This window comes from Tetrao urogallus (genome assembly GCF_951394365.1).
Source record: "Tetrao urogallus genome assembly, chromosome: Z".
NCBI lineage: Eukaryota > Metazoa > Chordata > Aves > Galliformes > Phasianidae > Tetrao > Tetrao urogallus.
The window spans coordinates 51772848-51799653 of record NC_136816.1 but is presented as its reverse complement, the minus strand read 5'-3'; the positions used below and the strand labels follow the sequence as shown (position 1 = coordinate 51799653).

The window sequence follows — 26806 nt, the reverse complement described above, 5'->3', positions numbered from 1 at the left end:
TGCAATAGGCAGTCATCCCTCACATGTGCCAGCTCATGCTTGTTCTCAGGCAGAAGGCTTGTTGCTTGATGGATGCAATATTTGATCAGATGCCATCAGCCATGGACAGCAGCTCCCATACAGCTGTCTGGTTTCATGCATCTGTCTTGGGGCTGGAGGTAACCAGCTGCCAGAGCTGAGAGTTGTTACCCTACTAGATCATTTCTCTTAACTCCTTAATGCAGATTGGTTGCATACAGACTTTTGTTCTCCTCCCACACTAGGTTCTCTTGCTTCATTATACAGGTGCTCACTAATGCTCATCACTGCATATTATTAATACATTCAAAATAAAGGAATGAGGTTTAGCCCACGTGAAGAGCACAGTACCAGCCTTCACAATCAGAGTAACAATCCCATGGAGACCAGATGGAACAAATTTTACCTGCAAAGGTGCTGCCTGTGAGTTACAGTTCCCTTATGGTTCTTGCTATCATGGCTCATCAGGGATTGTACCAGTTTTCTCACATGGATCATCTACTGGAGTCTGCTGTGGCAAAACACAGTACCCAGGTGAGTGTTAAGCAGCTTCACATTACATTCAACAGCTGGCAGTGTATGTGACAAGAAAGCAGCTTGCACAGAGAGATGGCACTGGACACATCCAGCCCAGAAACACAGGAAAATTGTAATTTTATTTGCATTCAGGTGTGCAGCCTCTCTACTGAAGCACACAAATTAGAACTTGGCCCTGATTGAACTTATTACTCAGTAACAGCACAGATCATAGCATCACAGGTCCACAGAAACATTTGGGTTAGAAGGAAACTTGAATATCATCCAGTTGCAGATCCTCTGAAATGAGCAGGGACACTTCCCACTGGATCAGGTTGCCCAAAGGCCAAGGTTCAACCTGGCCTTGGACAGTTCCAAGGATGGGGTATCTCTTTCTCTTATAGCTTTCTCGTATAGCCTTCTCTTCTCCAGGCTGAACAAGCCCAGCTCCCTCAGCCTTTCTTCATAGGAGAGGTGCTCCAGCCCTTTGATCATTTTCTTAGCTTTCCTCTGGACCCGTTCTAACAGCTCCACACCTTTCTAGCCCTGGAGGTCCCAGGCCTGGACATAGCATTCCATATAGGGCTTCACAGGGGCAGAACAGAGGGGGACAACCATTTCCCTCTCCCTCCTGGCCACTTCTCCTTTGATGCAGCCCAGAATACTTTGGCCTTCTGGGCTGCAAGCGCACACTGCTGGCTCATGTCCAGTTTTTCATCTGCCAACAGATCTAAATCCTTCTCCACAAACTGTCCTCAATTGACTCATCACCCAGTCTGTATTTGTGGTTGGGATTGCCTCTTATCACTGCTGAATTTCATAAGTTTTGCGTAGGCCCTCCTTTCAAGACTTCCATGATCCTTCTGGATGGCATCCTTTCCCTCTAGTATGTCAATCACACCACTCAGCTTAGTGTCATCAGAAAACTTGCAGAGAGTGCACTCAATCCTACTGTCCACAATCCCAACAAAGTCCACATTAGATAATATCAGTCCCAATACTGACTGTCCTGTTAGCAGTTGGGATGGAATTAATTTTCTTCCTAGTAGCTGGTATGGTGCTGTATCTTGGATTTAGAATAATATTGGTTACACACCGTTGTTTTAGTTGTTGCTGAGCAGTGCTTACACAAAGCCAAGGATATTTCAGCTTCTTGTGTTTCCCTGTCAGTGAGGAGGCTGCAGTTGCACAGAGCTGGAAGGGGACACAGCCAAGATGAGTGACCAAAGGGAAGGGTGGCCAACAGGAAATTCTATACCATTTGATGCCATGCCCAGTAGTAAACCTGGGGGGAGTTGATTGGTGGTGGGGAGCTGCTGCTTAGGCATCAGTCAGTCAGTGTTGAGTAACAGCACTGATTGCATCACATGTTTTGCTTATTATTTTATCTTCATTATAATTATTATGATTCCCTTTCTTTTCTATCCTATTAAACTTCCTTTATGTCAATCCAAATGTTAACTTCTTTTTCTAATTCTCTCCTCCAACACATTGAGAATGAGTGAATAAACAACAGTGTGGTGCTGAGCCACAACATGACTCCCGAGGGACACCATTCGTTACTGATCTCCACCAGTTTGAGCATGACCACCCAAGCGATTCCTTATCCATTGAATGCTCCATCCATCACATCCATGTCTCTTCAGTTTTTTGTGTGGGACGGTGTCAAATGCTTTGCACTAGTCCAGATAGATAATCCCAGGTAGATCTTGGCAGACTCGAGCTGGCTCTTTTCTAGTATTTGAATCACATCTACAGTTGCAAGTGGTTTGCAGGCTCCAGCACTACTACAATCCTATTTACCTCCATGTACGTACAGGACCAAGTACATCTTTCCTTCTTCCCCCAGTCACCACAGGGGGACTAACAGGCTAACAGGGAAGCTGTTTGTAGCCACACTTAAATGACTGTGAAGTTCGTGTCATGCTGACTGGCACTGGAACGGATAGGCCTCATGGATCCAAGTCACAGAGTTTCTGCAGGGCACTCAATGCACCCTTCACAATCACTAGTTTTTTCCAATATCCAATGTATCTCCACCTCCTTTGGCCTAGATAACAATGAACTGACTACATAATCACCCTGTTATACCGGTCCTGCCAGCAAACAATGCTTGGAAAATGTTTGTCTCTAAGTCTACAGAAGGTTATTGATACTGAGAAAAACGACAGTGCTTGATTCCCAGGAGAGCTACATGTTTAGAGACGTGTTACACGTCTACAGTCAATTTAAAATGAATGTTTAAATTGTTGATGGTGTTCAAAAGGGATTACTGTGAAAACTCAGGAATAAAATAACTGAATTTGTAACAGTTGGACATTACCTCTTACAGAAATTGCACTTGAGTTCTAGAAACCAATGTCTTAACCTATAATTAAAAGCAAGTTCTTTAGGGTCCAAGAGAGTGTGATCCCATAAGTCAAATATATATACTTACATCTATATATGCTTATAGCCAGAGCCATCACTGAGGAATGTTTGCATCCTTTGAGGAAAGGCCACTATAGCCTTTGTAAAGAGAAGTCTGGGCTTAATAACTTTTTGGAGTTATTGGAAGAGGAAGAACACACATGAAGTCAAGAGCAGATACAGTCTACTGCCTGAATTTCCAGACAGGAACAAAGGGCAGCAGGAAAATGTTTGGTCTTCACAACAAAGGGAGCTTACCAGCGTAGTGCTGGACCTGTTCTGCACATTCATAGCTGGTCTGAAAAGGTTTAAGCAGTGAGGAATAAAAGTTTGCTGAAGACACAAAGTTAGTCAAGACAGTAGGGACTTTGGCAGACTGCAAAGACTTGCAGAAGAGCTTTGCAACATTGAGCAATGAATTGACAGATGAACTAAGTTAAATAACTGTAAAGTGAGCTTCACAAAGAAAAAAACATCTTGCTTTATGCAATTATTATAAGATAAAACTACTGTAGTCACTCTGGAGTGCAGTACTGAATTACAAGCAGTTCTATGAAAACATCAACCCAGTGCAGATTAAAAAACATAATTCTAATAGGAGAACTAAATGTTGCAAGGTACTGGGAAAATAACTAGGAGTAAAAAAACAGCACTCATCACTCTGTCATCTGTGGAGTGGATATTGTATGTAGCTGAGGGACAGAGCAGAGGAAATAAATAGAATTATCACATGTTGAACTGTGTCTGAATTGGGGTGACTGAATTGGCCAGAAAGCCTCAGCCTGGGAAGTAGCTCAGAGGAGGAATGAGATACTGGCCTACAAAATTCCAACAGGCATGGACAAGGTGGCCAGAGACTCATTCACATGCTTTTCTTCTTTAAGAAGCAAGTGCCATCAAGGCACTGATTCAAAGCAAGTAGGATGAGTTTGATTTTCACTGCAAAACAACTCACTGATGTTTCTAACAGACCAGCCATATCGGACTTCAGCAGCTGGATTTTGTGAGTGTACTTGTCTCATTTTTTATTCTGAGGTCCATAGCACACCACTCTTACGGTGGTGAAATGTGACCAGCTTCACCTGCCCCATCTTATGTGAATATGTCATGTTGTCCTCGTGCCCTGCTCAGCAGTTCTGCTGCCTGCTGGCACATTTAACTGTCTCAGGGCATGGTGAGTAGGTGGTGGGCCGTGGGTCTGTGCCACCAAAGCCATTCCTATCTTCTCACATGGGGCTTCACTGCTTTCTGCTTAGGCATTAGACAGAGGCTTTGCAGTTCCTGCGCTTCAACTTGCTTTGCACATCCACAGTGTGAACTGGTGCTGACAGTGAAAGACAGGCTGCTTCTCTCCCTCATGCTGAGCCAATCCCTCAGCAACTACACAAATGCTGTTAATATATAAATCAAACCTTTGCCTCACTCTCAACTCCAGGTTTAACTTCAACTGATTACTCTTCATTGATTCATTCCACCACAAGGTCATGCATGCCTGTGACAGCATGAGGGAATGGTGTGATCTGGCAGCCAGGGCAGGGTAAACACGGCATTACAGCCTATTAGCAGCAACGTGTGCTTGAGACGTTTGTGTAACCATGACAGTGTGCACATAAATTACACTGATTTTGAGTTCCTTGACACTTGAAAAGGACTGTTTTTATAGCATCCAAGCCTTCTCTCAGCCATAGGTGTGGAAGGATTTGTTCCACCTTTTGGTGTTCGAATTGCAAGGTTAGTACTGTAACTGCTCAGAATTCATTTGCTATTACCTGAAGGTGACCACCTTCATACCAACTGGTCCTGCTTTAGTGTACAGTTAGCAGCCAGTTTCACCTTCCTGGGCTAACTGTGCTTGCCCCATCTCTGTCTGGCTGCATAGGAACTCAACTGTCAATTCGAATGTGCTTAATTCAGCTAAGTACTACATTTCAGTAGTGTTAGTTTTCTACTGAATCAGGCCTCTAACCTTTCCTACTCAGCTGCATAACACCAATGCCTGACAAAGGAGGGGAAGAGAAACAGGATTGTGGCAAGTTGGCAAGCCAACATAAGATGCTCCTCCAGGATATCAAGTCGCATACAGAACTCTAACTATAGGCATGTTTTATTCAAACTTCCAACCTCTTTTATTATCCTGTGTGCCACAGATAGCCTGGTCTACCTGCCCATTTAATGGGAGCAAAATTAACTCTTCATAAATTCAGGATAGGGACTTGCATTGCAGATATAGATGGGAAAATCTGTATTAAAAACAACACCACTGTTTTAATAAAAGTTTGCCACAATTTGTCATTGCTTTAAGAAGAAATAAAACAAGAAAAAAAAAAATTCTTACATAGGTTCGTTCCTCTTCTGTATCTGCAAATTAACTTGCTCTTCATCATACTTGGGTCAAGGCACACGAAGAAACACACAGGATTGTTTACCTAGCAGTTAAAGATCTTAAAAACTATTGGACGCTTGATTAAGTTCTCAGTAGCTGTTCTTTTCTTCTTCTCCTAACCCTGCAATAGTTTGATGCTGAGGGAGATGACCCCAACATGCATTAGAAAACAGAATGAATCTCAGCCTCCCAAAACAAAAACCCCATTAGATCAGTAAAACAGTGAATGCAAATAAAAAATGGAGATTAGTAATCTATATTAAAAAAGAAACATGATTGAAGATATCTGCTCAGTGAGAGCAAAGTTGATCATGAGCCTTGAACAGTGTTCATAGAATCATAGAATCATAGAATCATACAATCACAGAATCATAGAATGGTTTGGGTTGGAAGAGACATTCAAGATCACCTATTTCCAACCCCCTGCTACACGCAGGGACACCTGCCTCTAGATCAGGTTGCTCAAAGCCCCATCCAGCCTGGCCTGAATGCTTCCATGGAGGGGGCATCCCCAACCTCACTAGGTAACCTATTCCAGCCTCTCACCATTCTCACAGCAAGAATTTCTTCTTGATATCTAATCTAAATCTACCCTCTTCCAGTTCAAATCAATTTCCCCCATCCTGTCACTACATGCCCTTATAAAAGTCCCTCGGAGCCTTTTCTTCTACAGGCTGAAGAACCCCATCTCTCTCAGCCTGTCCTCGTAGGAGGGATGCTCCAGCCCTCTCATCATCTTTGTGGCCTTCTTCAGGATCCACTCTAACATCTCCATGTCCTTCTTGTGATGGGGGCCCAGAACTGGATGCAGTACTCCAGGTGAGGTCTCATGAGTGCAGAGCATAGAGGGGCCCCCATCCCCTTGACCTGCTGGTCACACTTCTCTTGATGAGAACCCAGGATAAATATACCCAAGATAGGCCTTCTGGGCTGCAAGTGCACACTGCTGGCTCGTGTTGAATCTTTCCTCAACTGACACTCCTAAATCTTTCTCAGCACGGTTGCTCTCAAGCCATTCTCTGCCCAACCTGTGTCTGTGTTTGGGACTGTCCCAATCCAGGTGCAGGACCTTGCACTTGGCCATGTTGAACTTCATGAGGTTGCCATGGGCCCACCTCTCAAGGCTGTCCAGGTCCCTCTGGATGTCATCCCTTCCCTCTAGGCACATCAGCTTCACCACTCATCTTGGTGTCATCTACTGAGTTGCTGAGAGTGCACTTGATCTCACTGTCTGTGCTACCTTCAAGGCTGTAGCATTGGTCTCAACACCGATCCCTGAGGAAAGCCACTTGTCACTGCTCTCCACTTCAACACTGAGCTGTTGATCACAACTCTCTGAGTACGACCATCCAGCCAATTCCTTATCTAGTGAGTGGTCCATCCATCAAATCCATTTTTCTCCCAGATGGGTGACCAGGATGTCGTTCTCCAAACTGTATCACATACAGTGAAATCTCTTTTAAAAATAAATCATTCTGTTAATTAAAACTTTTCCTCAGAAAGTTTTCAGTCACACCACAATAACATCTAACTCACAGACCTCTGCTATTGCTTCAGGTAAAAGGTGAGATTCTTTGTTGCTACCTGCTTTGAAAATCAGTGATTGAAGCAGGCCACAGGGAACAAGTACTAAAGCATATCAACACTCTTTCATATGAGCTGCAGTGCTCTGATGTGACTACTTCATTTTCCCCAGCTCTGATCCTATCAATGACAGGAAAAGAACAAAAAGTGAGGGTACATGCAATATTTGGTGCACTTCTAAGTACACCATACACAATATAATGGCAAGAATTAAACTGTACATATTGTCAGGAATAAGCAATGGAAAGCACTAAATTGGGTTAGAGATTTTACTGCGTCCAGTTCTGGGCTCCCCAGTACAAAAAAGACAAGGATCTCTTGGAAAGAGTCCAGCGGAGGGCCACGAGGATGGTGAAGGGCCTGGAGCATCTCTCCTATGAGGAAAGGCTGAGTGAACTGGGTCTGTTCAGCCTTGAGAAAAGAAGACTGAGAGGGGACCTGATCCAGGTCTATAAATATCTGAGGTGTAGGGGGCAGAATGGCGAGGCCGGACTGTTTTCAGTGGTGAGTGGAGACAGGACAAGGGGAAACGGCTGGAAACTGCAGCATAGGAAGTTCTGCACAAATGTGCGCAAGAACTTCTTTACAGTGAGGTGACGGAGCACTGGAACAGGCTGCCCAGGGAGGTGGTGGAGTCTCCTTCTCTGGAGATGTTCAAGACCTGCCTGGATGCCTACCTGTGCGACCTGCTGTAGGGAACCTGCTTTGGCAGGGGGGTTGGACTCGATGATCTCTGGAGCTCCCTTCCAACCCCTACAATTCTGTGATTCTGTGATTCTGTGATTTTCAAAGCACTGTCCACCAAGGAAAAATTTTCAGCAGCCTAGTGTGAAACAAGACAATTGATGTTTCAGAATGCACTGAAAAGACACACTTTTAACTTCTGGAATGTTACAGAAAAATTAGTTAAATAGCTAAAGAACTGTTTTAGATATTTCTGATGCAGTATAGAATGTTACACAAGACTGTACGGCACATATATCCATAAATTGTAGTTTCTGTGTTTTCCGTAACTTCAGGCATGCAAGTGTCCCCCTGGATTTAATGGATATATTAAACACATTATTCATCAATAATATAACTCTCACCCATTGCTTATGAGTGGTATTGTTGTGGCACTATGTGGATGCTCATACAATTCATCACCTTTACAACATTGTGGTTTAACCTTGAAGGCACCACACAGCCACTTGCTCACTCTCTCCAAGTGGGATGAAGGAGACAATCAGGGAGGTAAGAGTGTGAGAATTTGTGCATTAAGACTATTTACTAGGTAAAGCAAAAGCCACAATCACAAATAAAGCAAAGCGAGGAACTAATTCATTACCTCCCTTTGGCAGACAGCTGTTGAGCTGCTTCCAGGAAAGCACAGCTCATCATATGTAAAAGTTTATTGGGAAGACAAACACCGTCATTCCAAGCATCCCCCTCATTCCTCCTCCTTCTTTATCTCAGCTTTTATTTCTGGGTATGATGTTGTACGGTATACAACTTCCCATCGGTCAGTTTGGCTCAGCTGCCCTTGCTGACCCAACTCTTTGTGCACCCCTCAATCCCCTCACTGACAGGGTATCATGAGATGCTGAACAGTCCTTGTCTCAGTATAAGCACTGTTCTGCAACAACTGAAACATCAAGTCATTATCATCAAAAATCCTGAACAGCATCATGTGAGCCTCTACAGAGAGAATTTACTCTATCTCAGCCAAACCCACACTGTTATCCACTCCTTTTCCCAAACCCTCACTGATATCCACTCCTTTTCCCATATCAGTAACATCGCGTTCAGATTCTACACTTTTCTACACATCTTTGTTAATCATCACCCTTCAATTAATACACATGTATGGTTCCCCCAGCCTATGATCCACACCTGTGAATCATCCATTAAAAGTCCATAAAATGTCTACTGTGTTCTTTTAGTCCATGATTTCACTTCTGTCTCTTATGGTGATTGTTCAGGACAGGAGAGGCAGTATGATATGTGGATGCCAAAGCCAGCTCAGGTCAGGTCTCGTATTACCTTCTATGAGGCTTCTGTTGGTTTGAGTGGACTATAGAATTTCCTCTAACAACTCAAATCATGGGTTACAACAGTTTAAAGGTGTACTCACTATAATCTCCACCCCACATCCCTTTGGACCAGGCTGAAGAATTTAGCATTGCAACGAACTCCCTCCCTGTTGCAGTCTGGGCTGGTCCATCTGCTGTGGTTTAACCCAGCAGGCAGCTCAGCACCACACAGCATTTCACTTACTCCCCCTCTTACCAGTGCAATGGGGAGAAAAATTGGGGGAAAAAAAAGGTAGAATTTTGAAGCAGAAAATGAAGAGAGAAATAGTAGAGCAATGACATATAACAATAAAGATAACAGTATATATTTACAAAACAAACAATGCTCAGTGTAATTGCTCACCACCCATCGACCAGTGCCCAGCCAGTCCCCAGCAGTCTGCTCCCCAGCCCCCGCCTCTCAGTTTTATATTGTTTTCACATGCTTTCATATGGTACAGAATATCCCTTTGGCCAAGGTAGGTCAGCTGCCTTGGTTCTGTCCCCTCCCAGCTCCTTGTGCTCCCCAGCTCCTTGCTAGCAGGACAGCACGAAGAACTGAAAAATGAAATGTCCTGGGCTCTGTGCAGCATTCCTCAGCAATAACTGAAACATCAGTGTGTTATCAGCATTTTTTCTTCTAAAGTCAAGACAGAGCATCATACCAGACATTATGAAGAAAATCAACACTGTCCTAGCAGAAACCAGAATATCATCCTCAACATCCCTGAGAGGTGTACCTGCTTCAGCATGGCCTCATCCTTGAATCACAGTCTACTGTCCATGTTGTGTACCTATCCTGCCTACTGTGTAGACAGTCACAGATGCTTTGAGATCTACCTGTTCTAGTGTACACAACAATTATTAACAGGCCACAGCTTTCTCAGAAGTATACTTTCTGTGGCATGGACTTATCCACATTCAGAGTTGTTTTGAGGTATAAGTACAAAAAAAAAAAAAAAAAAAGAAAAAAAAAAGGCTGCTCTGGTACACTTTTTTCATTCATAATAGATCCTTCAGAGGTTCTTTCAGACACTGATGTGTCACAGTCTTATCCATGACCACAGACATTTCAAGGTATACTCGCATGGCCTAATCCATAGACTTGGATGCTGCAAGGTGTACATGCTGTGACACAGACTTTACCATGGCCACAAACGCTCTGATGAATACTTGCTCCAGAGTGGACTTATCTGTGGCCACAGATGCCTCAAGGTGTATGTGCTCCCATGTGGGCTCATCCACAGGTCAGTCGTTCAGTGATGACTTCAGTTTGGTCTGGAGTCTCAAGCTGTATCATCAAGCTGTGTCATCAGCACAGAGACAGCACTGACACCATGGCCATCTGCCAGCCCAGGGACATGGCTGTTATCAAAACACCTCCAGGCAAAGCAAAGCAAGGTGATAGGGAGTAGAGCAAACAGCAAGAAAAAAAAAAGTATCCACTAATAAGCCCTGGACTCTAACATATAGTAAGGCAAGCCAGGCCAGTAACAACCATAGGAGTCTACCGATTAGCAGTACAACAGCTTTAATATCTTTAAATTTGGTGTAGCACAATCCACAGTCTAATTGTATTTGTCAACATCTCTAACCCTTTGTGTCCCATGTTGGGCAGCAAAAGGACTACTGTAGATTAACCTCAAAAGCATCTCAGCACCACAAAGCCGTTCACTCACTCTCCCCCAGTGGATGGGGAAAACAATCAGGAAAGTAAAAGCTTGCAAACTTGTGAGCTGTGACAGTTTACTAGGTAAAGCAAAAGTTGCACAGACAAGCAAAGCAAAACAAGGAACTCATTTGCTACTTCCTATTGGCAGACAGCTATTCAGCCACTTCCAGGAGAGCACAGATCATCATATATGAAGGTTTGCTGTGAAGACAAACACTATTTCCTCCTTTACCCCAGCTATTATTGCTGAACATGGCACCCCAAGCTACAGAATATCCCTTCGGTCAGCCTGGGTCAGCTGTCCTGGCTGTATCCTCTTCAACAGGGCAGCATGAGAAAGAGAAAAATCTTTGGCTCTGTGTGACCACTGCTCTGCAATAGCTGAGGACATCAGCGTACCAACACCGAAAATTGCAAACACACCATCATACGAGCCTCTAGAAAGAAAATTTACTGTATCCTAGCCAAAATCATGACAAATACAGCCTTTAACCCTTGGACTCCTTGCAGAACTCAGGTAGTGCTCAGGGCACCACTCCAATCACATGACCTGCATGCCATTCGAGTTACTCATTACTGCATATAAAGCAGGAAGCACATTAGGCTATTCAGAAAGAAAAAAAAAATAGACCTTCTCATACTCTGTTTATTGTGCACAGAATAAGGAAAGAATTTAGATGTTAAATCTTTGCAGTAAGGTATGGCCTTTTTTGAAGTTATTTTCCATTAAGGACACTACATTACATCTTCAGTTCAATAATAAACAAGCAATTGTTTCCCTACTTGCTCTTCATGTTTCCTGACAGAAACACAACTTTCACACCTAAAAAGCACTTGTGTTCTGTGTGACCTAAAAAGCTGTACACTCTGCTCTTCAGACATCCATTAAAATGACTTGCTGTTTTAGTTAGGACCCACTGGGATACCGTAACATTTCACTGTTGTATTAAGTACATGGACAAGTACAAGTAAGTACAAGTATAAGTACAAGTATAAGTACAAGTACATATGATGGACGAAGCGTTTTACAGATGGACAAAGCGTTTTACAAGCAGCTTGCGGAAGTCGTGCAATCGCCAGCACTTGTTCTTGTGGGGGATTTCAACTTCCCTGATATATGTTGGAAATATAACATGGCGCAAAGAAAACAGTCCAAGAGGTTTCTAGAGTGTGTGGAAGATAGTTTCCTTACACAGCTGGTACAAGAGCCTACCAGGGGTGGTGCCCTGCTCGACCTGCTCTTTGCTAACAAAGAAGGTCTGGTAGGTGATGTGAAGGTTGGAGACTGTCTAGGGCAGAGCGACCATGAAATTGTAGAGTTCTCTATTCTTGGAGATGTCAGAAGGGTGACTACCAAAACTACTATCTTGAACTTCAAGAGGGCGGACTTTGACCTGCTCAGGACACTTGTAGCGCGGGTCCCTTGGGAGTTGCTCCTCAAGGGTAAAGGGGTCCAGGAAGCCTGGACGCTCCTCAAGATGGAAATCTTAAAGGCGCAAAAACAGGCTGTCCCTGAATACCGTAAGGCGAGCCATAGGAGGAGAAGACCGGTGTGGATGAGCCAGGAATTACTGTCAAGACTCAGGAAGAAAAAGAGAGTCTATGTCCTGTGGAAGAAGGCTACTAGGGGAGATTACAAGGAAGTTGCAAAGGTATGCAGGGAGGAAGTCTGGAAGGCAAAAGCCCGTCTTGAACTTAGATTGGCCACTGCAGTAAAGCAGAATAAGAAATCGTTTTACAAATATATCAATGACAAGAGAAAACCCAAGGATAATCTCTGTCCTTTAATTGATGCGGCGGGGAATGTGACCACAGATGACAAGGAGAAGGCTGAGGTCCTCAACGCCTTCTTTACATCTGCCTTTAATAGTCAGACCAGCTATCTTCAGGGCACTTTGTGCCCTGATCTGGATATCTGGGCTGACATGCAGCGTATCTCCCTGGAGATCGAGGTGGAGACAGTTAGAGAGCTCCTCCTCCATCTGGACAGTCACAAGTCCATGGGACCGGATGGGCTTCATCCTAGGGTGCTGAGGGAGTTGGCAGGGGTGATCGCTAAGCCGCTCTCGGCTATCTACCAGCGCTCCTGGTTGACTGGAGAGGTTCCAGAGGATTGGAGGCTTGCTGATGTGACTCCCATCTACAAGAAGGGCCGTAAGGAGGATCCGGGGAACTACAGGCCTGTCAGCCTGACATCAGTGCCAGGGAAGGTCATGGAACAAATCCTCCTGGGAGAGATCACACAGCTTGTCCACGGGATCAGGCCCAGCCAGCACGGGTTCATGAAAGGCAGGTCGTGTTTGACCAACCTCATCTCCTTCTATGACTGGGTGACCAAACTGGTAGATGAGGGAAAGGCTGTTGATGTAGTCTACCTAGACTTCAGCAAAGCCTTTGACATGGTCTCACTCAGTATCCTTCTGCAGAAACTGGCTGCCCATGGCTTGGACAGTTTTACCCTCCGTTGGATAAGGAACTGGCTGGAGGGCCGTGCTCAACGGGTGGTGGTCAATGGAGTGAAGTCCAGCTGGAGACCTGTTACAAGTGGTGTCCTCCAGGGGTCGGTACTGGGGCCCATCCTGTTTAATGTCTTCATTGACGACTTAGATGAAGGGATTGAGTATACCCTGAGTAAGTTTGCAGATGACACCAAGTTGGGAGGTTGTGTCGATCTGCCTGAGGGCAGGGAGGCCCTGCAGAGGGATCTAGATAAGCTGGATCGCTGGGCTGAGATGAATGGGATGAAGTTTAACAAGGCCAAGTGTCGGGTTCTGCACTTTGGCCACAACAACCCCAGGCAGCGTTACAGGCTTGGGGATGAGTGGTTGGATGACTGTGAAGAGGAAAGGGACCTGGGGGTGTTGGTTGATGCTCGGCTGAACATGAGCCCACAGTGTGCCCAGGTGGCCAAGAGGGCCAACGGCATCCTGGCCTGCATTAGAAATGGTGTGGCCAGCAGGAGCAGGGAGGTGATCATCCCCCTGTACTCAGCACTGGTGAGGCCGCACCTCGAGTATTGTGTTCAGTTTTGGGCCCCTCACTACAGGAAAGACATCGAGGCCCTGGAGAGTGTCCAGAGAAACTGGAAACAAAACTGGTGAGGGGTCTGGAGCACAAACCTTATGAGGAGCGGCTGAGGGAGCTGGGATTGTTCAGTCTGGAGAAGAGGAGGCTCAGGGGAGACCTCATTGCACTCTACAACTTCCTGAAGGGAGGTTGTGGTGCAAAAGGGTCTGGCCTCTTCTCCCAGGCAAATAGTAGGACCCGAGGAAATGGCCAGAAGTTATACCAGAGGAGGTTTAGGTTGGATATTAGGAGAAACTTTTTCTCTCAAAGGGTGGTCAGGCACTGGAATGGCTGCCCAGGGAGGTGGTGGAGTCGCTGTTCCTGGTAGTGTTCAAGAGGCACCTGGATGAGGAGCTACGAGAGATGGTTTAGTAGCTTGTGGCACTGATAGGAATGGGAAGGTGGTTGGACTGGATGATCTTGCAGGTCATTTCCAACCTTGTGATTCTGTGATTCTGTGTGATTCTGTAAGTATCTGTTTAGAATTGGTAGACAAGATTGCAGCAAACAAAAGGAGGGCTAGAGCTTTTTTAGCCCTCAAAAGGAGTGGTCAAACACATTAAACAAACTTCTTAGATTTTACTATGTGTGAAAGAAAACTACTGAATCTGCAGATGCTTAGAAAAAATGTTTGTTGACTTTATTAACAATTCCAAGTTTATCACAACAGAGTGGAAGTTCTAACGAACACATCTTTATACAGGGTGATGAATGAGCTCATCAGAAAAGCAGGGGGAGAATGTGGAAACGAAAGAATAAAACAAGGGACTGAACTGACTAGAATAAAAGCAAGCAATCACAAGAGAACAAAAAAAGCACATAACACAGTATTTATTATAGGAATACTTGCAGCCTTTAAACTGTACATAACTGCTCTGATTCTAGCTGCAGTTGAAGATCCCCAAAAGGCTGGCTATTTCCCATCTATATATCAGTTGTTCCAGAGTGTTGTTTGGACTGACAGCTTCTCTATTTGCTTACGTTTGTAGGGATGCAGCTCCACCTAAGTCTCAGGTCACTCAAACACTAGTGCAATGTACAGCTTGGTGAGACTTAGGAGGACTGGAAGATTTGAAAAAATCTGGAAGATTTGAGAAACCACCTGTATAACAGCAGCTTTTCAGATTGTTGAGTAAATGCATTTCCATATTCCTGAGTGGTCACAAATATTACAGATGGGGGAGAAGGGTTTAAGATATTTTAGAAATCCAATAATGTTTAAGTTCCGTACCTTTATTAATGTGTTTTATGTCTCATAATTTTCCCTGAGTTCTGAATCATTTGGCTTAGTTATCTGAAGGAGAAAGAGGTATGTTCTAATGAAATGCATCAACAGGTAATCCTACTTGACAAATTCATACGTTATAGCTGTAGCTGTCAGGCTTCCAATTCACTATGGAACAATCTCTCTGAAACCAGGCAAGTTGAACTGCTGAGCCATTTGAAAAATATATAAAAGCATTAAAGAAAGCAGGCAATTCAAATTTGTTACACATAAAAAAGTCTTATTTAGATACCTTAAAAAATACAAGGCGTTATATAAAAAAAATAAAATCAAAGCTACTTATCAAAATTTTGTTAAATAGACTCATTTAAGATCTGGTTCTGGCAAGCACTAGGTAACAGTATATAATCTCAACTAACATTTTATTTATCCAGTGCTAGCTGATAACAGGTTCAGCTTGCCAACTTAACACGATAATCTCTCCAGGCTTCTACAATGTTAGTATTTAAAACATTTGGAAAACAATGTAAAATTATATTATACAGCAAATAATAAGCACTCATGCTGCTGGACCCATAACAACATAGTGAAGTAGATTCTCCTTTCATTGTGTTTAAACAATATTCAGTGTAAGCATGTACAGAGAGCAATGCTGGATGTAAATAATGTGTTTCACTGTTCATTACAGTTAAAGCCAAACAAAACAGATTTATCTGTTAATTAAATATACTAGTGACTCTACATAACATCCCAGTGACATTCTGCTTTTAGACAACTTCAATATTGAACAAAAATGTCTTCAACCCCAGCACACTGAGGCCAGCAGCACTTTTGCAAAGCATCAGAAATGCCATGATTTTTTTTTTCCAGTCTGGTTAGAAGACTCATCCGTTTGCTAATTCTGTACAAGATCACCTGTCAGTTCTGACATCTAGGCTTTAAATGTGAATAAAAAAGCAAAGTTATTATTTCTTCAAACTGTAATACAAAATAACTTTCTTGTCACTGCCTTCCTTAGAATAGTAAAAAGTCCACTTTTTTCTAGGACTGAAGTCAGTAGGTTGATTTAGTGGTTCCATTTGAGTTTGAAGAGTAAGAATTAGACTTCTTGGGGTATCTGCCTGATGAGAGAGACACTTGCATCCTCCGTGTAGTTCGCACGCTTCGGCAAATAAGAGCATTTTTAAGATTGTCTCTGAAGTCTTTTGAAATATAGTAGTAAATGAATGGATCAATACAACTGTTCAGTGTGGACAGACACAGTGCAGTTATGTATGACATGTATAGAGAGCTCTCATTATTGTTTCTGAGTTGCAGATAGTGCACAACAAGTAGCACATTGCTTGGTGTAAAACATATGAGATACATGGACAGGACAGCAATAATGAGCTTGATTGCTCTTTTTCGTTTCTTCCCAGTGCTTATATCTGAGATTGAAGCATTCAGAGTCTTAATCATTAGTATGTAAGCAACAGCAGTGATGAGAGCTGGAATTAGGAAGAGTCCAATTGCAAGTGAGAGGAAGTAATTGAACATGTCATGAGCTAAAATATTGTTAGGTAACACATCATGGCAGGTTGTGATGTTAAGGTCTGAAATATACGCTGTCTGATTAACAAGATACAGTGGAATGGTTCCCAGCAAAATCAGTATCCAGATAGCAAGGGAGATGCCCAGGGCAATTTCAAACTTCTTTCTTGAATGCACTATGGGGTTCACTACAACCCAATACCTTTGCACACTGAGACATGTCATAAAAAGAATGGAGCAGTACATATTTCCATAAAAAAATCCAACAAGCACTTTGCAGAGACCTTCCCCAAATAGCCAGTTATTGCCATTTACATGGTATGCAATCTTCAGTGGGAACCAGACAACGAAGAGAAGGTCTGCCAATGCCAAGTTAAGCATATAAATCACAGCTGGATGTTTCTTCTTTGTTCTGAAAAAAAAGACCCAGATGGCCATAGCATTGCTTGGCAAACCAATGATAAAGACAATGACATAGACAATGGGAAGAAAAACTGTAGTCAGTTTTCCTGTAAGGACTTTTGCTGCAAAGTCATCCACTTTGTATGTCTCCTCAGAGGAATTATCAGTATTTGGAACCCTCTGGCCAGCAAAACTTCTTCCTTTTGAACTGCTGTTTCCACTTCTCTCTAGAAAAAGAAATAAAAATTGAGAAATTGCTGTTATTTATTTTTCTTGATTTTTCTTAATATTTTTTGAAATCTTTAAGATAAACTAGGTAGCATGATTTACACTGTACAATTAAAGAAGGCCTTATCAATAAAAAAAATTAAACATTTTCAAATACTTGACAATTTTTCTCCCCTTTCTTTAGTTTATTATCCAAACAATACCTATATCCTTATTCAAGGATTGTATCATCTACCAAAAAACCTTCCCACATCATCAGGTGCTTCTACTAGCTCAACAGTTGAAATAGAAATTGCTTTAAGTATTCCACAGCACTATTATCCTTTTTCATGGTGCTGCCAGATTGCTCAAGTGCTGAGATTCATAAAACTCTGTAGCAGGCATCCAACATATACGCAGTACAAGTTTCTTAGATGAGATGGCCTCAAAATCAGCTAGGCAGAAAATAGAGCATGGAATCATAGAATGGCTTGGGTTGGAAGGGACCTCAAAGATGGTATAGTTACAAGCCCCAGTGCTGTGAGCAGTAACCAATGAGGCACTAGACCAAACTGCCCAAGGGCCCATCCAACCTCACCTTGATTGCCTCCAGGAAAGGGGCGCACTGTCCTCAGACTAGCTGGAACTGAATGAAACAACTGGAATGCAATGCAGGAAGCTATGTGTGCAGGAACCAGGGAATTGATGGTTGAATCACCATCCCTGGATGTGTTTAAAAACTGTTTGGGTGTGGTGCTCAGGGACATGATTTAGCGGAGGGTTGTTAGAGTTAGGGTAGGATGGTTAGGTCACAGTTGGACTTGATGATCTTTATCGTCTTTTCCAACCTGAGCAGTTCTGTGATTCTATGACTCTATGTGTAAAAGACTTCTGAAGAAAGATGTTGTACCATATCCAAAGCTAAATATGAACACACTAACTTTGCCCGAGAAGATGCAGAAGGGGCAGATATCTGTAATCTCCTTCCAGTTCTCAGGTAAGGTGGTTAAGCAGTCCCTACAATTTCCACCCAAATCACTATGCTGCTAGAACTAGCAGCCTAGACCGCTTTGTACACCAGAAAGTTATTACGTCAGGTTTTGCTCTGTCTGTTTGTATGCCACATAAACCTGAAAACCATATAGGTAAACCAGACACTCCTGACTGCTCTGCCTTGTATGAGAGCCCTCATACGGCTCAGTCCAGAGACTCCCACTACAACACCTTCCATATCCAGTGCAGTCCACTTGCACAGACTAGTCAAAATGCACTAACAGAAAATGACAGTGCAATTACTCTGTTCCAGAGAGTCAGCCAAAAATCCACAGAGGTAGATGGAGTGGACACGAAACACGACTGTTGGTGGTAGAAGTATTTTAACCTTATCACAGTTTCTATCAATATCTGAGGACAGTAGTGGGAAAACAAACAAACAAACAAACAAAAAAAACCAGCTCCAACTCCTCCACTCAAAACAACACAACGAAAACAAACATACAAAACCAAACCACACACACACACAAAAAAACCCCACAGGAGTATAAAGAGCTTTCTTAATGAAGCAGGTTTGTGCGTAAGAAGACAAAAACAGTGTTTAAGGATGAAACTTTTTTCTTTCAGGGATGACTGTTTTTGATATAATTCAAAAATAAAAAATGCTTAACAGCTTAAATTTTGAAGCATAAGAATTATCACACAAGAGCCAGATAAATACACGACTATCCATGTTTCCAACACAGAGTGTCAAAATAGATTCTCAGAAATAGACATATAATGTGTACCAATTCTTGGCTATATAGCTGGTACGTGTATGAGGGTTTTGGTTTTTAAGATGATGGGACTTTCTATGAAATACATAATCCACCAGAGAGGGACTGCCTAGGAGAGGCATCTCCTAGGAGAGATGCCTCTGCCTAGGAGAGGCAGGACAATTTCTGGCAACAGGAAGGCCAACATAGTGAGCCAGGCTTTTAAAAGAAAGACTTGTAGGGGAAGCTCCAAAAATCACAGAATCACAGGGGCTGAGTGACCTTAAGAGATGATCAAGTCCAACTCCCCTGCTAAAGTGAATTCTATACAGTAGGTTGTACAAGTAGGTGTCCACACAGGTCTTGAATATCTCTATAGGAGACTCCACAACTTCTCTAGGCAACCTGTTCTCCTGAGTCATCACCCTTACCTTGAAGTTCTTCCACATGTCAGTATGGAACTTCCAATGCTCAAGATTTGGGTCACTGATTCTTATCTTATCACTGCACACCACTGTGAAGAGCTGGGCCTTATCTATTTGCCTCCTACCTCCCTTTAGACATTTATAAAATATAAAAATATATAAAAAATGGCAATGCTCGTGCTTTTGCAACCAAGTGGGGAATAAGTCAGGCCAATCCAAACAGTGATAAACATTCCTTAGTTGCCTCTTGCAATATGAGCCAGAAGCTCAGCTACCTCAAAGGTGCATATAGCTACAGATGATCCTCTTGCATTCTTCTAGAGAAATATGCATCTTCTACTCCCGTCTCCTCCCTAGGGTGTCTATATACCAATGCACACAGCATGGGGAGTAAACAGAAAGAACTAGAAATATGTGTGAGGCCTCAGGATCACAGTCCCCCTGTAATCACAGAGATACGATGGGAGAGCTTGCATGACTGGAATGCTGTAATGGATGGCTAGGTACTCTTTAGGAAACACAGGCCAGCAAGGTGAGGTGATGGAGTTGTTCTTTTTGTGAGACAGCAACTGGAATACATCAAGCTCTGCCTAGTAATTAATGAGTGGAGACCTTATAGATCAGAACTAAGGGGAAGGCTCACACAGCTGACACCACTGTGGGTTTTACTACTGACTGATCAGAGGAAGAAGCTGACAAGGCCTTCTACAGAAAGCCAGAAAGTAGCCTCATTGTCAGAGGCACTTATGGCTCTTATGGGGTATTTCAGCCATCCTGATATTTGCTGGAAAAGCAACACAGCCAGGCAAACACAGTCCAGGAGGTTCCTCCAGAGAATTCAAAATAACTTTCTGACATAAATGGTGGTGGACCCAATAAGAAGTGTGCAGCTGGACCTTGTTCTTACTGCTTGACAATGTGAAGGCTGGGGGCAGTCTTGGATGCAGAGACCACAAGATAGTGGAGTTCAGGACCTTACATGGACGTACAAGGCAATAAGTAGGATTGCAACCCTGAACTTCAGCAGAGTCAACTATGACCTGTTCAAGGACCTACTTGGAGGTATCTCATGGGTTACAGCACTGGATTGTAAATAGGCCCAAGAGAGTCGGTAGACATTCAAATCCACTTTTTCCAAGCTTATGACTGCTGTATCCCTAAGAGTAAGAAATTAGGCAAAGGTGGCAGGAGTCCTGCATGAATGAGAAAGGAGCTCAGTGAAAATCTCAAGTGGAAGAAGAAAGTCTATGGAATGTGAAAAAGGGGTCTGGCTGTTTGGGAAGAATACGAGAATATTACCAGGGCACAAATGGATGCACTGAGAAAGGCTAAGGCCTGCTTTGAATTAAATCTGGTTTGGGAGGTCAAGGACAACAAGAAATGTTTCCTTAAGTATATCAGTAGCAAATGTAAGATGAGGGAAAATGTGGGGCCACTGCCATGTGTAGTGATTGCTCTGGTAATGAAAGACTCCAGAAAGGCACAGTTACTGAGGACATAAGGAAAGGCACTGTCACTCCAGTCTTCATAAAAGGCAAGGAAGAGGAGTTGAGAAACTATGAGTCAGTCAGGCTCACCTCCATCCCTGGGACTTAATGGAAAAACTTACTCCTTATGTAACATCCAAGCAAGTGGAAGAAAAGGTGATTGTCATGAGCAAACATAGATTCACAAAGGGGAAACCATGCTTGTCCAATCTGGTAGTGATCTACGATGTCATCACAGTCTGAGTAGATGGGGGTGAGCAGTGCATGTTTTCTACCTTGACTTCAGCAAGCTTTTTACACTATATTCCATAACATCCCCATAGGTAAACTGAGAAAGTGTGGGATAGATGAGTGGATGGTGCAGTGGACTGAGAAGGAACTGGGCTTGTTTAGCTTGGAGAAAAGTAGACTCCAGGGAGACCTCATTGTGGCCTTCCAATACATGAAGGGAACAGGAACGACTGTTTAAATGGGTTGATAGCGATAGGACAAGGGGAAGCGCTAGGACAAGTTTTAAACTAAGACAGAGGAGATTTAAGTTTGATATTAGGAAGAAGTTTTTCACTCAGAGGGTGGTAGCACACTGGGAACAGGTTGCCCAAGGAGGTCCGAACCTTGGAAGCATTCAAGGCCAGGCTGGATGTGGCTCTGGGCAGCCTGATCTAGTGGTTGGTAACCCTGCCCACAGCACGGGGGTTGAAAGTAAATCTTTGAGGTCCTTTTAACCCAGGCTATTCTACGATTCTATCAGTACGTGTTACGGTCTGACCTGCTCAAAAGGAGCCCTGTGGAGAAGGACCTGGGTGTTCCAGTAGACAGTAGGTTGGCCATGAGCTTTGCCGCTGATGTTCACAGGCTTGTTTGAAATGTATAATCAAAAATATTCTCCAAAAACACTATAGTGTTAGCACAACACTGAAGAACAAAAGCAACACAAAGATTGAAGAGCTGATGACCCACAGTTAGTATTGCAAGAGTGACAAAACAGAGACAATAGTTTTATTGTTGCTATCCTTTGTTCTGTTTTGGAAGACATGGTCAAATTAAACGGATTGTTTCAGACAACAAGTTTGGCTTTCACGCTCACTTCTTTTGGTTTCGGCTTCAAAATTTGACTGTTACTGGTCAGCTTTTATTAGCCCAGCTGGCATGCATAGGGAGGCAGTTCTGCATCCTGTTTCTGTAGCAGTTAATGCTCCCTCCCAGGGCAACCAATCCTTTGTTAGGTATGTGCATTTTCTACAACCCTTTCATACACTCTGTTTTCCATAACAATTGCTGGTTTTTTCCAAGCAGAGTTTCACCCCGCCTGACTCAAAGGCAGAGAATGCAGTTAACTTGCTTATCTGCCCACGGGAAAAGCTTACCAGCCATCATGGGGACGAAATATTCCTTCCACACCAAAAGATCGTTTCAACACTGTTGCTATTTGTCCAGTATCACAGAATTACAGAATTCCCCAAGATGGAAAAGACCCACAAGGATCACTGAGTCCAACTCCTGGCTCCACAAGGAACCACCCAAAAACGGGACTGTGTTTCTGAGAGTGTTGTCCAAATGCTTCTTCATATACAACCCACAGCGCAAAAAATAAACTACTATGCCCACCCTGCAGATACAGAAGTGGTGGTAGTACACGGTATCTAGTTCAGCTCACGGTGGTAATATCCACAAGGGACTACAGTTAGGACTATCCCAGTGCTTGGTTCAGCAGCACAGATTCACTGTAAATCCACAACGTCATGAGCCTATTGGACAACAGCCATGTCTCCTGACTTAGAATTGTAGAATCATTGAGATTGGAAAAAAGGACTAAGAACATAGACTAACTTGGGTTGGAAAAGACCTCAAAGATCATCCAGTTCCAAACCCCCTGCTTTGGGCAGCTCACTAAATCAGGCACTAGATCATGTTGGCCATCACCTGGTAATAGTCCCAGCGATCACCTATTCCAACCGTGGACCCATCAAGCACCATGCCCCCTGAACCATGTCCTCTGCAGCACATCTTGGCACATAAGGAATCCTATCACTAGCTCTCTCCTGTCCCAACATCAGAACATCAAGCACCTGGCTTCAAGTGCTGAAGCTCGCCACTTTCTCCTGCCGAGCTGTTTCCACAGTCACAGCTCAGATAACAGGGATACCAGGAGGCAGACCCACATCACCAGCTCCGTGCTCAACCACGAAATTTGCACCTAACGCCTCACTGATTTTCACAGCCTGAGGATTTCACGCTGCCTTCCGTCTGCGAAACTTACAACAGCTCCAGACAGCACAGACGAACACTGAGCCAAAACGTACCAATGCACAGCAAAGCAGAACGCATCTGTTGCTATCGCGTCCCGGTATCGAGCACGCAGCTGATAACCGCGTAATAAAAATCCAGCGTTTGCGTGCTGAGAAAGCACGACCTACCACAAGCTGACTTCATTATTTACACAGTCCTTATGCATATACTTTTACTACATAAGAAAGCACGGTAGGAACGAATGCAGGACGGCACAGAGCAAAGTGCACGCTGAGGTACAGCCCCGGGGCTTGCTGCAAAGGCAGGGAAGTGCGAACATTAAAGCAGCAAAATCCCAACGTCACTTTTTTTTTTTTCTTTTTTTCCCCTTCCAAATAACACTTATGTCCAAAAAAGCAACATAAACTAACAAAAGTAGGAATTAAAATTAGGGAAAAAGCAAAAACAAGCAAACAAAAAAAAAAAAACAACCAACCGGAACAAAAAGTGAGAACAGTCTTTAAAGATCGCTGTCTTGTTTGCGGTTTTTTTTCTGATACAGCCTCAGTCCGGCCGCTAGCCTATCGCGAACAGCTCCACAGCCGCTTATGTAAAGCGCCGGCAGCCACCGAACGCCGCGCTGCCCGATGGAGGAGCCGCCAGGACAGCCCGCCCGCCCCACAGCCCGCGGACCCCGCGCCGTCTCACCTGTGGGAGCGGCAGCCGCCAGCAGGGCGCTGAGCAGCAGCAACACGCACAGCCCGCGGCGCCCAGCCATCCTCCCTCCGCTCCGGACGCTGCCGCCGATCTATCTCCCGCACGCCCGACCAGTTTCGCCCGATACCTGAACTAGGAGGAGTGGAGGGGGCGGAGGGCGCGGCCTGCCCGGCAGCGGGCGGGAGGGCGGGGCCGCACCTCCAGGGCTGAGCGGGACAGCGCCTATAAATGGCGGGGGGAGCCCCGCTGCGGGGTTCCCTCGCGGCTCCAGTTTGCGCTTCGCTTGGGACTGCGCTGCTGCTGCAGATGTCCTGCGGGGAGCCCAGGCCGGTGTCCGCAACAGGGGCGGCCGCTGGGGCTGCTTTTGTATTGCAAGTTAAGTTTTGAATCATCGAATCGTAATCGTAGAATTATAGAGTGGCCTGGGTTGAAAAGGACCTCAAAGATCGTCTGGTTTCAACCCCCTGTGGGCAGGGTTGCTAACCACTTGAGCAGGCTGCCCAGATTTTTGCACCAGCTTTGGGTGGTGAAGCTCACTGCGCGGAGCCAGAAGTCACACCAGAACACCTCTGAATTGTTCCTCATGTACACCCGGTGAAGTGAATGGCCCTGCGTGTGCCGTGGCATCACCGGGGTATGGCGGTGAGGGTGTCTGAGCTGTAGGAGGGGAACACCTTCCACATCACCTTTGTTTCTTCCCCATGTTCTTCCAACACTGCTCGCAGATCAGGTTTGTATTAGAAGAACAGCAGTACGTGTACTGAAGTAACATTTTTATCAGAATAGCCCAGCAGCGTGTTGTTTTATCTGCTCTGTGTTGGGACATCACCATGATTCGCACTGACCAACACCTCAGCTGGAAAAGACCGCAATGTGTTAGCAAGGAAGGGACTGAGGGGCGTTTTTGGAGTCTTACTACTCCTGCTGACTCATAAAGTGCTTGTTTATGTTTGCCAGGTTTCAAACTATTCTTCAATGTGTTGTCATATGAAAAACAAGCAGGAATATGTGTAATGGTTGCTTAACCCATTGCATTTGCGTGTAACAGCACAAGAGGGATGTTTTTGCTGTTGGCCTCATTTAGGTTCGGGGAACACCAGGTTCCTTTCATTTTTGCAAAAACAGGTTTCAGGAATAATGCAGCCAAGCGTAATGTGATGCTAGCCGTGTTTTCAATTTTTTCAACGTATTTTAGGAGTGTATTTAGACTTGTAAAAATCAAGCGTGCAAGCTATCAAATTCAGAAATTAAAACCCTTTCAGCCGTAATTCACACCTCTGGACATGGAAATGGCTTTCTGGTCACATCAGTGGTGTCCTCTCCCTCTTGGTTAGTATGCAGAATGCTTAGTGTTTAGCTAGTGATAAACTTGTTGCTTTCTTCCATTCTTTTATTTATGTAAATGAATGAATATATTATGAATATATTGCTCTTATTCTATGTTGCTCTGAAAACAAAATTGTTCTTTTTGTGTACTGTGATGTTTGTGAAGTCTCACTGCAAGTGCATGGAGTCTGCATTGCTCATACGTTACAGGTGGAAAGTGGAGCATAGAGGTAACAAGGTAAATACACTTGGAAGTGTTAGGTATCTAGGTTGTGCTCAAGGGCCTTTTTTTTGGCTGGGGGGGTGGGGATGGGGAAGTTCTTTGTTATAAGTTAGTCACTCAAAACATGTATTTGCTCCTGTTTGTCATCACTCATAGCTCCTGTTGGTTCCTATTTGTCATCCACCCAGTGAAGTCTGCTCATCTGAATCTCAGCTTCCTCCTGAGCACTGAGAAAGTAATAGACCTTCTCTATGGACACCCCTGTCTTCTTTCTTACGTGCTGTGTTCTGTTAACTTTACAGGCTGCTTCATGAGTGCTTAGTCTCCAGCTCCTAATCACCTTGTTCAGTGAGTTGTAATCTTCCCACCTGGATTTTATCTAATCTCCCTTTCAAATTGGCATGCATATATGTGCTGGCTTTCAATTTCTATGGTGTTTTCCCTCTCTTTCTACGGTGGTTTCCCTCTCAGACCTGAAGTACTAAGACCTATTTAGCCCTCCTCTCATCTGGGTCTGCTCCAGCCGGTGCTCTCATGCTGTCTGCCAGCACCTAATTTTCACTGCTCGTTATTTCTTGATTTATTCTATCCAGTCTGTCTTCTTGTTCCTTTACATTCAAAGCAGATGGCTTATCGCTTATTTGCCTGGATCTAGCAACAGTGGAAGGAATTGAGAACAAGGTAAAAGGATTAATTGCTGTCAGTAAACAAAATCTGCTGCAGGCTGTTCCATGAGGGCTTGGAGCAGCATCTGAAAAAGTTCTGTAGCTCTCTGCAGAGTCAAGTGTCACTGCAGGCATGTTTTCTGCAAATGAAACTCTGAGCTTAGCCTGTAAGTATAAGAAGACCAAGCTGATGTACGTTTCTAACTTGGCTAGGTCTTTGTAGGAATGTCAGTAATTGACATAAGGAATATCTCCTTTCAAAATCTCAGAAGAAATTATTGAAATTCACTGGCAATCAAACAGTGGAGCTTATAAGACTGTATGCAGGGCATCTGTAATGCTGGAGAATTGTCAACTTGCTTTTCAGGAAACTACTGATCTTGGGTATATTTAAGCTGTGGATTCTAGAGCTCCATCAATGCCTTGATAACAAGGCTTTTCTGACTTTGTTCTCTTTATTTACTTTTATCTAGAAGTTAAGCGTTTTTAGCTAACATCGTCAGCATGCATTTTATTTTTTGAGCAAAATTACACATTCATAGCGTGCAAATTAGTTCTGCCTCAAAACTTAAAATGTATGTAATAGAAACTGGATACTTTTTGTAGCTAGAGCTTTCTCTCTGCACTTCAATCACACTGTGAATTTCTGAATTCAGTCAGTGTATGGGTTTATAGTCTCTGCTTTACTGTAATCCAATCACATGCCTTTTGGGGAGAAAGGTACCATATGTCTTAAATGTTAGCATCTTAAATGCTTTCTTAAGGTGCAAGAAGAGCTTGTTTTTAGAAGACAGAGGACATAAAGATCTCCCACCTTTAAAAATCAGCGTGCCTTGTAGTGATGGCACAAGCACTTGCCTTACATTTCAAACACTGTGACTGTGCTGCGGTCCAAGCACAGAGTGGGAAGTTTGGTTTGAATG

General features: G+C 43.8%; 1 protein-coding gene across 1 annotated transcript; it reads right to left on the bottom strand.

The window, feature by feature from the left end:
• Positions 1 to 15977: 15977 nt before the first annotated feature.
• On the bottom strand, positions 15978 to 23730 carry F2RL1 (F2R like trypsin receptor 1; the record flags this gene model as incomplete). The annotated part of the gene is made up of 2 exons (XM_079548669.1): positions 15978 to 17083; positions 23661 to 23730. 2 exons carry the CDS (start codon positions 23728 to 23730, stop codon positions 15978 to 15980), a joined length of 1176 nt encoding a protein of 391 aa, XP_079404795.1.
• Positions 23731 to 26806: the final 3076 nt, after the last annotated feature.